We start from the raw sequence: 13972 nt of genomic DNA on the forward strand, positions 1-13972 counted from the left end.
AAGGGAGGACATAATGGTGGCCATTGCTGACTTCTTTGCACACAACGACCCACAGGACACCTCTCCGCAGAACACCTGGGATGCATTTAAGGCAGTAATGCGAGGGAAATGCATCCAACTTAATTTGATCCTAAACAAGCAGAGGATGAGGGAAAGGGAGGTCCTTGCGAAAGAACTGGAGACGGCGGAACAAGCACACAAAGCCACTCCAACCCGAGCCGTTCAGAGACAACTCGCCGCACTAAGGGGTAAACTCCGGTCCATATATACCAATCGGGCGGAATTCACACTGCTTAAGATTCGCTCACATGTGGCGCGCCAACTTATGGTACAAAGGGAAAGGATTTCATTGTGGGAATTCTGGATCGCCAGGGGCAACTCACACACTCCGACTCAGCCAAAGCAAACACTTTGGGGGATTTTTATGGTCCGCTTTATCAAGGCACTATTCCAGATACGGCACGGCAACAAACCTTTTTAGATAACCTCACACTTCCGCAGCAATCCCGTACGTCGGCTGAAGCTCTGGACTCTTTCATAACTCAGGAGGAGGTTCGGGAGGCTGTTGCCAGACTCAAACTGCATAAAGCTCCTGGGCCCGACGGTCTTACGGCCCATTTGTACAGTTGTTTTTCCGCAGAGCTCATTCCCCCACCTCACAGCTTTATTTCAAGCCATTGCATCAGACGCCCGGGTCTCTGGTTCTATGGCGGAAGCCGTGATTTCGGTAATCCCCAAGCCTGGTAAAGACCCGCAGCTTTGCGGCTCTTATAGGCCCATCGCGCTGTTTAATTTAGACGCAAAACTTTACTCCGCAATATTAGCAGCGTGTCTTGAGAATCTGATGCCGGAGCTAATACATCCAGACCAATCCGGATTTATAAAAGGCAGGCAAACACATAACATCAGACGCACCATACATCTGATTGAGAAGGCTTCTAGGTTTAAAATCCCCACAGTTTTTGTGGGCCTAGATGCTGAGAAAGCCTTCGTTAGAGTGGATTGGGCTTTCCTCTTTTTAACTATGCAGAAGTTTGGGTTTGGAGATGCCTTCCTTAATATGGTGAAGGCCAACTATCATCACCTCCCACTTCTCGAGTGATGGTCAACGGTTGCCCCTCCTAACCCTTTGCCCTGAGCAGAGGCACCCGACAGGGATGCCCTCTCTCGCCCCTTGTTCGCCCTCCGTATCAAACCCTTGGCGATCAGGATCAGATACAATGATGAGATTGGATGCATTCCCTTTAGTGGTTTTGAGCACAAGGCCTCTTTATTTGTCGATGACATCCTGCTCACGTTTACGGACCAGGTTACTTTGCTGCAGGCGGTGCAGGGAGAATTACGCCGCTTTCAGCAGGTGGCAGGGTTTAAGATAAACTTCACAAAGTCCTCTATACTTAATCTTACCCTCCCTCCCGCTGAAGTGCTTCGTTTGAAAACCCAGACACCCTTTCAACGGGCAAAACACTCTTTACTCTATCTGGGAGAAAAACTCACGGCTAATTTGGGTGACCTATACAGAGCGAACTACACCCCCCCCCCCCCCCCCCCCCCCCTCCCTCCCCCGCTGACACAACTACAGCAGGATCTCAAACAGTGGTTGCCTCTTTACATTTCGTGGCTTGGGAGAATAAATGCAATTAAAATGACGGTCCTACCTAAATTTTTATTCTTATTCCAAGGGCTGCCTATCGAGCACACTTTATTGCTGAGCCTCTGCACTCTGATCACTAAATTTATTTGGTAGTGGGGGAGGGCGCGCCTGCTCTATCATGTGCTTCGACGTCCACTGGATAAGGGCGGCTTGGGATTACCTGACTTCACTTTATACTATCAGGCTGCTCAGTTACGGGTGACAGCAGAGTGGCTGGCAAGGGAATCGGACAAGCACTGGCTCCATATGGATCGTTCCGTAGTGGGGCGCTATATATGGGATGTCCTTTGGAAGCCCAGGGAAGAACGTCCCCTTAATGCATATATTAGCACCCCCACCCGCACTACCCTGATTATCTGGGACAAAATTACACGCAGGGAGGGTTGGACCGCTTTCCCTTCCCCTCACACACCCATTCATTTTAACCCAGCATTTCCTCCACCTCTACAGGAGGGGGCCTTTGATTGTTGGAAAGAGGGGGGTTGCCTCAAACTACCTGACATATTTGGTGAGGTTCTGACGTTTGACAGGTGTAAAAAGGAATTTGCGATCCCCCAGAATGAACACTATCACTATCTCCAGCTTAAACATTGGATCACAACACCTCACATTCGAGAGGCGGCTATTAAAGATTTATGGACATTGAAAAATTGTAGATTTATAGGGCGGGCTCCATGAAAGGCACTATTTCTGCTCTCTGTGGCATGCTGCTGCACACCCTGCATGCTCCACGGGCGCGATATAGGACTTTTTGGGACCAAGTTTTAGATGGGGATATTTCCGAGACGGAATGGGCTCACATCTGGAGGGACATTCCAACACATAACAAGACCATGGCTCTTCGAGAGGCTCACTACAAAACACTACATGACTAGTCCCTTTACCCCACAAAACACAGACGAATTTTCCCTTGCACTTCAGATCTCTGCTGGCGGGGATGTGGGCTTCAGTGGGACTTCAGGCATATATGGTGGGACTGCCCAAAGATCCGGCCATTCTGGGACGAGATCCTATCTCATATCAAGCCATGTTGGGCTATCCACTCCCGACCGCCATAGGCTTTGCTCTCCTTGGAGTTAGAGATCCATCTTTAGATCACCAAACCAAAGCTGACAAGGCGATTATGTGGACGTGTCTGGGGGCGGCCAAGCTTACCATAGTGGCGGCATGGAAGAAGACGGACACTCCGGCGATATCACTGTGTCATGCCCATCTGTGGAGAATACTTTCCATCTAACGTCTTGCCGACCTATTCCGGGACAATTACAAAGACTTCGAGCTCAGCTGGGGTCCACTGGTTGCCTTTCTGTCTCAGGGCCTGCCTTCTGCTGTTTGCCCTATGACTGTGCGGGCTATGCACCTCTTCCAAATATAGGTTTTTTTCTTGGTCACTTTGAAACAATGCGACCCCTAGGATATGCTCTGAGAAAGCCTTGGGCTCTTCACTAGTCAATATGTCAGGACAAAACTACCTCATGTTGATTCTTTTTTTTTTTCTTTCTCAATACAGTGTACCCACCGGTAGGTGTTTTGGGGGGTTGGGGAGGCGGGTGTTCAGTGGAACGGTTTTTAGGTTGCCGAACCTCCTTGAGTTATGTTCTCTTTAAAATAGCATCACTCATTTTGAGAGGGGGGTGGGGTAGGACCTGGGGTCATGTGAAGCTGAACCCACCATAGCTGAATGTCTTGCAACCCCGGAGCCTGAGCGCCCTCGGGTAGCTTTGAATTTTTGAAAGTAACCTAACTGGACCCAATACAGAATAGTGACCTTATTACTGTGTGAAGTCTCAAAACCACCCCAACTAATAATCCACTTTCTCCCACTGAATGATTTTAAATTGTTGACATCATTTCACTCCAGTGTCGTACAATTCTGTACGACTAAGCTGTTTGCACTTAGCTCATCCTAATCATTTTAGAGCATCGTAGGTTTAAACAAATGAAATAGGCAGTCTACGTGCTGTTCAGCCTCCCCTTGTGGCATTCTGAACTCTCTTGTTCAAGCAATCATTCTGTTTTGGAACTTTGTACTTGAGGCTATGTTTTGCTGTGCTGTCTAGTATTCTCAAATGTTTTATGTTACCTAGTCCTTTATGGAATCCTCTGTTTTACTGTTGTATGGATCACCAGTGATTCTACATAAAAGAAGCAGGTTGTAACATAAGGTTCTATGTAAAAGTGACATTAGTTCCTGCATGCTTGTGAGGAAACGTTTGTATTATATGGTGTGGTTGAGACCTCACTCTCTAATACACTACCAACCCTTCTAGCACCAGTCAGGTTTCGTTTGTCAAACTTAAGCTCAATCCTGGGTAGCTCTTGTCTTAAGCAGTAGGGCTTCAACAAAGGAAAAAGTATAACGCATTTAAACTGTACAAAAACAAGTAGTAACAAGACATTAAAGAAATCCAACACCAATTTGTAAAATATGTATTGTGTTTTCATGAATTTATGGACACTAAAATGAAAAAAATCCACCTGAGTTCCAGGGATACAGGGATTTTACAAGCAACAATAAATAAAGACTTTTCACTTAACCGTGAACAAGCATTGGCAACTTCAATGAATTTGATACTTACACTTTTTCCAGAAAACCAAAATGGAAGCTGGTTATTTTGAGTTACTTTGGCTGACCAACTCCAGCAGGGAGCCAGTCAAGGGGACCAGCACATTCCGAACAGTTACCTCAACAAGAAATGCCCTTTTGAGTGTTGTTGGTCCCATGCCATTGACTTCTGTGGAGTGCTCCTGATGCAAGGGATACAGCATGCTCAACTATGCTGAAGAGGCTGTGTGGTTGACTGTGATCTTCCTGGGGCTGCTCCTCGGCCCACAGGCCTGGTGGTTTCCTACTTTGTTGATGTCTCCTTCTGGGCAACCAAGCTGCACTCACTCTCCAGAGTCCAGCAGGCTCTGGTGCAACCTTTAAAAGTCTTGTCACGGTCTCCCGGGTTGCACTTCAATGATCCGGTGGTCTGGCCTACCAGCTTGCACAGGCAGTCTCCCTCTGCTTCTGTGGCCCTGTGCTGCCAACAAGAAGTCAGCCAACTGACTCTTGGAGTCTCTGCTTCTAGTTGGGCCTGGGGGATGACTTCTCCACGAGCAGGCACAGTTCTTTTCTTCACTTACCCAAGGAGCAGCTGATGCAGTCCAACTTCGATGCAGCCTCTTCTATGCTGGTTCCAGGGTCACCAGGGCAGTCCTTCAGTCTTTTAATTCAGTCAGGCGAGATCCGAGTTCTGGGTGCTAGAGTGCCCCTTTTATGCCCAGAAAATGGCCTTAGGGAAGGGGGATACACTAGCCAATGGGCTACTATGTTCACTCCCGCCTTTGACAACTTCCTGTGAATTGTGGCATCGAGCTATCACTGTGTGCTCTATTCTATGAACTTCTAAGATGTTGGGACCCCTCTTTTGATTTTTAGCGCTCTTTATCCTGCCCTAGAGGTGTGGTTACAAGCCCATGGGAAACCCGTTTAGCCAGTGTTTCCTCTTCTCTGTCCCTGCCGTCAACCTGTCTACCCTGATAAACAAGCTGCCCTCTTGCATATGGTTACCATTTGCCTTTCTTCAAAGGTGGTTTCTTCTTTGAAGCTCAACTTTTGTGCCAACATCTCATTTGGCCTTCTTCCAGGAGGAGGTAGCACATTTTTCTGTGGCATGCCTCAATTGTTACCTGTCCTTGGGAGCAGTTGACCTGTCTTTTCTGGCGAGCAGAAGGGTGTCTCATGGCCAGCCTTGATTAATGGTCATTGTAAAAATGGACAATAAAGTGGCAACTTTCTAAAAGTTTCATGTGGCAGCAAGTTACATTGATTTCAGCTTGGGCTTCACGCCCGGCTAAATGTAACCAGGTGTTTGATACCTTGAAATACCTACTTTGTAACTCCGTACTTGCCAAAGGAGTCACCAATCTTTCTCCCAATAAAAACGACAGTTTTAGAACACATGTTCTACTTTTCAAATATGCTGCATCCTGCCGTAGAACTCAATAGGCCTCCGGTAGGGTGACTGACACATGGATACAAATGTCACGGTCAAAGTTAGCAGTTTTAAAGTGCCCTTCCATTCTGCTGTTGCAGACTGGGAGTCACGTTTTAACTTGTCCCACTCAGGGTGGCACACGTGCTACAGACCCTGAGGGGACTGTAGGAGGGTACCCCTTTTTGACATGTTTACACTCACTTTTTACCTGGTAAATGTGGAAGTGCACCGGGTTCCTGTTAATTGCCACTGTGCTGGTCAGTTAATATTACTGTCAGCACAACCAGGGAAGCCGTTTCAAAACATGTGCTGGTCACTGGTGAAAATGAGTTCCCCAGCTACATGATGGCTTCTTGAAAATATGGATGTTTGTTATCAAACATCTCATATTGCTAAACTCATACTAAAGACTAATGCCAGTGTTGGTTTTACCAATACCTGCATGCGGAGGACACCTTAGAGGTTCCCTTGAAAACCTGCCAGCTTCTAGTGGCCTTGTTGACTGATTTCTGTCAGCCTGCCATCCAAGAGGCTGCTCTAACCACCTAGGGTGCGAGCCTTTTGCTCTCAGGAGACTCGGAACAAAGGCCTGTATGGGAAGAGGGTGGAACACCCCTTCCCACAGTTTGCACTGCTGATTAGCCTCCTTGGGCTGGCAAGCTTCAAAGATCTGCTGCCTTTAAAATGCGAATCTATCCCCCCTCGCAGCAGAGAAAGTCGTCCCCTTTTGTACAGGACTCTGTTGACAGGCATGAATTAGCTAGTGAAGGTGGCGTGCCACCTTCAGGCTAGCACCATCCCTAAGGTCGGCTACAGTGAGGTGGACATGATTTTTCAGAAGTAGCCATCTTTTTAATGACATACTTAGGAATTCTGGGAGAGGGTTATGCCTACTTCCAATAGGAAGTGGTCGTCATAAAGGTGGTGTAGTGACCACAAGGGCCATTAGTACATTGGCTGCTACCTTGCTCTCCCCTAACACCCTTAAATGTAGTATTTAGGGGAGCCCCTGGCACCAGAGAAGCAGATCCTTATGACCTAAGAGGACACGGAAGAGCCGCAAAAGCAGAGGACAGAAGCAGCAGCCGACCGTGTACCAACCTTGCTAGCCTGTCTGCACCCCTCGTCGAAAGCTGCACCGAAGTAGACTTGGGAGGGCTTGCCTGCCTTCTTTATAGACCAAGACCTCTGGAAGAACAGTGGAACTGTTCCCTACATCCTGCAGGACTGTGGCCTCAAACTGCCAAAACCCAACGTCCCGAGTGGAAGGTTGCCACCTTCAGAGCTAGAGTCCATCGTGGTTTCACCCCTTGTGGACTCCTCAATGCAGCCTCTGCGCGCAAGCCCGCCCAGACCACGACTTCTCCCAGTAAGAAAACACAATGCCTTAAGACACCTCTGCATAATCACCCCAGGCTGTGGAGAAAAGGACCCCAGGTGTCCCTTTATCCCTGAGCATCGCATGCCTTGAACCCAATAGTGGGGTTCACCCTGACTGGCTGTCCAGCCATAGCCTTCAGCCACTTTCCACAGTGACCGATCTCCATAGAAACCTGTTGGGCTTCCAGCGTTGTTTTGTAACCCTGCACCCGGCTGCCCTCGTGCCTCTGGCGTTCTGTTGGTGCTGCCTTGGACCTTGCCCACCACTCACCTTAAGTCGTGGAGATTGGTCTTGTAATTAACTGTACTATACCTGCTTGCAGAACTTGTTCTTACTTCCATAGGATAACATTTCAGAACTTCAAAATTGCACTGTGTACACTTTTTAAAGTGAAAATAATTTATATTTTAAAACTTACCTGAATGGTATTTCTCTGATGCCTAAACTTCTGTAGTAGTGGATCTCTGTGTATAGTCATAATCTAGTGAATAGTCCCGCCCATGTGCGTGGACCCCGGCAATCAAAAATAATCTCTTAAATTGTCAAAAAAAATGCAGAACTGCAAAGACACTTAAGAGAGAATTTAAAGACCAATAATGCAGCCTATATCCACAGGCTACACTGTCCAGTACTTCAACTAGAAATTCCACCAAAAACCGCCACACAAACAGCACAGCCTGCCCAGTTTCTTCCCCAGAGAAACTTGCCTCTACCAGTAAAAGCCTCTGGAATGATAGAGAGGAAGGCATGGACAGACAAGCCCCATAGGCTGCCATTATGTGGCTTAAATAGGATACTGTGCCTTTAAGAGAACTTTCCAGAACTTCTCCCAGTATCCCAGAATGCACAGCAGGTCCCATTTTACTTTCAGTTCTTTTTTCCGGCTCCTGCTAACAGGACCCTGGTGCATTGAGCTCTCCCTTTTTCAAGGGTTTATTGGGATTTTGTGCACTTTTTGCTTTAAAAGTGTTTTCAGTTTGTGTACTTGGTGTTTCCCTTCACTCCTGTGTATTTGTTCAGGCTTTTTAGGGCTCTAAAATGCCTGCTCTATTCGACAAGTGCCCAGCATGTGGAAGGAAGAAGGCCAAGACTGATCCACACGACGTCTGCATACTGTCTCCCTGAAGCACATGTCCCAGAAGAATGTGACATCTGTCAGACCTTTTCAACAAGGACCTTGAGGGACAGGCTGAAGATTAGGCTTCAAGGCCTGGAGGAGAGACGGCTGCAGGTGGGTCTGGGCAGGCTGGGAAGGCTCCCTCTGCCTCTGCTGAGGCCTCTTGGGGGGCTCCCCGGAGGCAGGAAACCCAGCAAACGGTCCCGGTCTCCGTTGACGTCGATTGCAACGACTACGTCGAGAGGGATGACGGTTCCCCATCTCCCCGGGGCTCCGGGTCGAGACTGCGTGAGAAGTCGACGTCGAAAGGCCTGGGTAGGCCGCTCTCGAGATCACCGTCGACGGCGTCTTTGTCGTCGTCGACGTCCGCGTCGAGCCATCGACGTCAAAGAAGGACAGACCGGCATTGGCGCTCGCCGTCAAAGCGACACTGCCGGTCGCCGTCGAGCAAACGGTCGGCGTCGAGGGGATCCTCGACGTCGAGGACCTCGGACAAGCGGTCGGCGCCGAGGAGTCAACGCTCATCGTCTAGGACTGCACGTTCGACGTCGCGGAAGTGGCGTTCGGCGTCGAGGAAGACGCGCTCGACGTCGTGGAGGCGGCGTTCGACACCTGAGTCGCGGAGGCGACGTTCGACGCCGGAAAAGCGACGCTCGACGTCGAGAAGAAAGAGGTCGGCGTTTCTGAGACTTTCCAGCTCTCCTAAGCGGCGCAGAAGGATTTCTGGGGCCAGAAGTCCCGCTGGGTCTGGTGGAGGACGCCGGAGACGGCGATCACCTACTGGAGGGGCTGATTCGCAGTCACCTCCCCCGAAGAAGTCACCAGCCTCGGTGTACTCCGTGGTTTATACACCACCTCGGCCTAAGACGCCCCCGCCTCCTTTACCTAGAGAGGATCCTCCCATCAATCCTCCTCTACCACCGCTTCCGCCACGTGGGCCTGCTCCTCGGTCGGAGATACCTGTTCCTCCACCAAGGTCGGTGTCACTGCCTCCACTCCCTACACCGCCTAAGGGGACTCCAAAACCTCTACCCCGGGATAGGCCAAGGAAGACCGCTCCACAGAGGCCTGCGGAGCGTCCGCGAACTGGGAGATTGCACTCTCGCTCCAGGAGGAGGGAACGATCGCGTCACAGGTCGTCCACGCGGTCTAAACGACGCCACAGGAGGCGCAGGTCTCGTTCCCAGACTAGGTCCTCGGGGACCAGGGACTCTTCTCCGACTTTGTCGGAGTCACCGGAGACAAGGGTGTCTCCGGTTGACGATTTGGTGTCCTTTCATGATGTCCTTTTAAGAGGTGCAGCGAAATTGGGCATCTCGTTGACGGTGCCCACGCCCAAGACATCGGTGATCTTCGAGACGCTACACCAGAAACATCTGTCTCGGCCATTACTACCACTGGTATCGGGCCTGGAGGAGCCGGCCATGAACCTTTTCCTCACCCCGGCGGTGACTAAGGCGGCCCCCTCGAGACTGCAGAAAAAATACCGGGCTCCCGACTCAGATCCGGCGTTTCTAAGGGTGGAACCCCCTCCAGACTCTGTGATAGTGACGGCGGCTCGGAAACAGCATGCCACCACTCCGTCATCCACAGTCCCACCAGAAAAGGAATCTAGATGGCTGGATTCGGCTGGGAGGAAGGTTTGTGGGACGTCGGCGACTTCCATGAAGGCTGCGAGTGCCACGGCCTTGTTGGGGCGGGATGACCGAGCCCTCTGGGACTCCCTCCAGCAGTTTGTGGAACACCTGCCTCATGACAAGAGAGAAGATTTCCAGGTATTGAATGAGGGGATGCTGGTGGCGAATCAGGTCATCAGTGCTGCAGCCGATTCTTCCTTACTGGCGGCGCATGGCTTCTGCCATGGGATTAACCAGCGAAGACACGCCTGGCTCCGCCTCACATCACTAAAACCTGACGCACAACAAAGGGTTGCCAATCTACCATTCTCTGGCGAAACCTTGTTTGGAAAACATGCTGATGACGAAATGGCCCGCATGAAGGCGGAGGCCGAAACTCTCACGGCGGTGGGTCTGGAAAAGCCCAAAGATACCAAGAAATCGTACCGCCCGTTCCAGAGACTGTTCGGTGGACAGGGCAGAGGGCGTGGCCAGGCTTCGGGGCAGCAGCAGCAGCAACAGCAGCAGCAGTTCCGAAGGCCGTTCCAGAAGCGCCAGTCGGCAACAGCGACTAAAGGCGACTAAAGGCCCGGCCGGGTCTAGGCCCTGAGCGCTTACTTCCCCTACATCCGTTACCCACTCCGGTGTGGGGGAAGCGTTCAATTTTTTCTGGCAGAGTGGAGAAAAATTACTCAGGACAAGTGGGTGCTGAATATTGTTTCAATGGATACAGTCTTCGTTTCACCAGCCCGCCTCCAGCAATTCCCCCGGTCAGCTTGCAGTTTCAGCTGCGCGAGCTCCAGGTGGAGGCCGATATCCTGTTAAGGAAAAGGGCGATCGAAGGCGTACCTCGGTCTCAAAGAGGAAGAGGTCTGTACTCCCGGTTCTTCTGGTTCGCAAGAAGGACAAGAACGAGTTCAGGCCCATTCTGGACTTGCGACAGGCAAACAAGTGGATTCGCAGAGAGAAGTTTCGCATGCTGTCGTTGCATCAGATTTATCCTCGGTTGCAACAGGGAGACTGGCTATGTGCTATAGACCTACAAGATGCGTACTTCCATGTGCCCATTGCACACAAACACAGGAAGTTCCTGCGATTCCAAGTCGGCGCCAATCATTATCAATACTCCGTACTGCCATTCGGACTGAAGTCTGCGCCGAGAACATTCTCGAAGTGCATGGCGGTGGTAGCAGCGCACCTGAGAAAGAACAAGGTGTTCGTCTACCCGTACCTGGACGATTGGTTGATCAAGGCCTCCTCCTTCTCGGAAGCTCAAGCACACTTTCAGAAGACGTGCGTTCTCTTGAAGAAGCTGGGGTTGCACATCAACATGTCCGAGTCTGTCCCGACTCCGGTCCAGTGCATACAGTACTTGGGAGCCTCCATCAATACGCTGTCAGCAAGCGTGTCTCCTTCGGAGGAGAGACGATTATCACCCCTTCGGAAGGCTCAGGCTCTTATGATCACTCCATCTACAACAGTGAGGACGGTGTCTTCTCTACTGGGATCGATGGCTTCTTGTATCTTCCTAACGCCACACGCACGACTGCACATGAGACCGTTGCAAGAGTGCCTGGAGGACCAGTGGGATCAGAGGAAAGGATCTTGCGACGACAAGATACGACTGTCTCAGCATGCTCTTCAGTCTCTGAAGTGGTGGTGGTCAGCGGAGAATCTCCTCAGAGGGGTCCCTTTCCACAAGGACATTCCCACTCAGACTATCGTGACGGATGCTTCTCTCCAAGGCTGGGGGCGCAGGTTTGAAGAAAGTATTCCCTCCTGTCAGGCTTCCTTCGCCTTCATGGGAATTGAATGTGGTGCTGTCCAGATTGATGAAGGAGCCTTTTGAACCTATTCATAAGGCTTCTTTGCAGCACCTGTCCTGGAAGGCGGCGTTCCTCGTGGCCATTACATCGGCCCGCAGGGTGAGTGAAATTCAGGCGTTGTGTTGCCAAGAACCTTATACTGTATTTCATGCTGCTAAGGTTGTTATGCGTACTCACCCTAAATTTCTTACCAAGGTTATTTCTGATTTTCATGTCAACCAGACGATAACTTTGCCTAAGTTTTTTCAGAATCCTTCCTCTCCAGCGGAAAGGTCTTTACATTCCCTGGATGTTAGGAGGGTGTTGAAATTTTATCTGGATAAAACCAAAGATATTCGTAGGTCAGACCAATTGTTTATCAATTATGGATCGGTCAGGACGGGTCTTGCGACCTCGAAGCAGTCCATATCTAGGTGGATTGTGTCCTGCATACAGCTATGTTACCAAAAAGCTAATAAGACCTTAGGGGGTAAACCTAAGGCTCATTCCACCAGGGGTAAAGCTGCCACGACCGCTTTGCTCCGTAATGTTCCAATTGCAGAAATCTGCAAGGCGGCCACTTGGAAGTCGGTCCATAACTTTGCTAAGCATTACTGCTTGGACTCTGATGCCAGGCCAGACGCTCAGGTTGGGCAGGCTTCGCTGCGAAATTTGTTCGCACAATAGTGGTGTTATTTCTGGTTCTCCACCGCCGCTTGGTGTGGGGATGGGCTTGCCATTCTATTCACTAGATTATGACTATACATAGAGATCCCCTACTACAGAAGGAGTAGTTTCTGTCCTGTAACTCCAGTTCTGTAGTAGGGGTATCTCTGTTATAGTCATAAGCGCCCGCCCTCCTCCCCGGTGGAGAAAGATATTCATGTAAGGAATGCTACAGGTCTGACGTGTTACGCCTTCAAAAAGAACTGAAAGTAAATGGGACCTGCTGTGCATTCTGGGATACTGGGAGAAGTTCTGGAAAGTTCTCTTAAAGGCACATTATCCTATTTAAGCCACTTAATGGCAGCCTATGGGGCTTGTCTGTCCATGCCTTCCTCTCTATCATTCCAGAGGCTTTTACTGGTAGAGGCAAGTTTCTCTGTGGAAGAAACTGGGCAGGCTGTGCTGTTGTGTGGTTGTTTTGGTGGAATATCTAGTTGAAGTACTGGACAGTGTAGCCTGTGGATATAGGCTGCATTATTTGTCTTTAAATTCTCTCTTAAGTGTCTTTGCAGTTCTGCATTTTTTGACAATTTAAGAGATTATTTTTGATTGCCGGGGTCCATGCACATGGGCGGGACTATTCACTAGATTATGACTATAACAGAGATACCCCTACTACAGAACTGGAGTTACAGGACAAACTACTCCATACATAACAATACTTGCTATTTTTATAAATTGATTTGAATCTCCATCTTGAGTTGTCATTTATTGATCACTGTGTGTATTTGCAAATGTCTTGCACTCCTCTGTTAGGCCTAAAGCTGCTCAACCAACTACCCCCTAAATATAGTACTTTGGGATTGCATTGTAAGCACCTGTCCACTCCTAAAGGAACCCCTGGACTATTTACATGATATCCGGTTCTTGACAGATCACAAAGAGCCAGCTTCTTACAGGGACACTCTAACATACAAGCCCTGGGTACCCCTGGTATGATTTTAGTAGAGACTTAGAAGTACGTTAGCTTGGGTAAATTGGATATAATCCAATCAAATATACATGTTTAAGGGTCTGGACACAGGCACTGAGGTCTTATTTAGCAGGCCTTACTACACTCTTAGAGTCGAAATATCAGCAGCATCAGTCCAAAACTGGGGGTGACCACACAGAAAAGAGGGTTTCCTTACAGTGTTTAACAATCAAAAGGGAAAACTTCAGTGCAAGGACTGGGAAACCAATGTTTTGGGTCAGTAAATTAAATCCTTTTCAAGATTAATTGGTTGAACCATCCATCGACTACATAGGATATAGCCAGTGGCACTGTACTAGATGTATTCCCTTCATCGCGCCTCACCCTCAACATTTGTGTCATTTCTTTCCTCCTGTGTTGTTTAGGAGTGGGTTCCTATTATCCGTCAGGACATTCAGACTCAGAGGAAGATGAAGCAACAACCACCATTAAGTGATGCCTACCTCCATGGGATGCCTGCCAAGCGACGTAAGGTAAGCCCATGCATTCCTTACCCACTAAGTTGAATGTTCAGTTTTCTCTCACCACTTGTACAATCTCACAGCTAGTATTCTGTGTAGCCTATTTCTTCTCTGCCCTAGCCTGCCTCTCTCATTATTCCTCTTGCAAGCTTGGTAAGATGGAAGTCCCATTCTTTCTTACCCCGATTCCCATTCTTCCTCCACCTCTCTTCTATCTGTCCACTCCACACCCACTGCTGTATAATAACTGTTTTAT

General features: G+C 49.4%; 1 protein-coding gene across 7 annotated transcripts in view; it reads left to right on the forward strand.

Moving 5' to 3' along the window:
- The window catches only part of BAG6 (BAG cochaperone 6), a 440475-nt gene that overhangs the window by 412358 nt on the left and 14145 nt on the right, over positions 1–13972 (forward strand). For all 7 annotated transcript variants that reach the window (XM_078645986.1, XM_078645987.1, XM_078645989.1 and 4 more), the window contains one exon: positions 13621–13728. In XM_078645986.1, coding sequence (XP_078502112.1) covers positions 13621–13728 — 108 coding nt within the window. The remainder of the gene's footprint in view (positions 1–13620; positions 13729–13972) is intronic.

This window comes from Lissotriton helveticus, chromosome 5_1, assembly GCF_964261635.1.
Source record: "Lissotriton helveticus chromosome 5_1, aLisHel1.1, whole genome shotgun sequence".
Taxonomy (NCBI): Eukaryota; Metazoa; Chordata; class Amphibia; order Caudata; family Salamandridae; genus Lissotriton; species Lissotriton helveticus.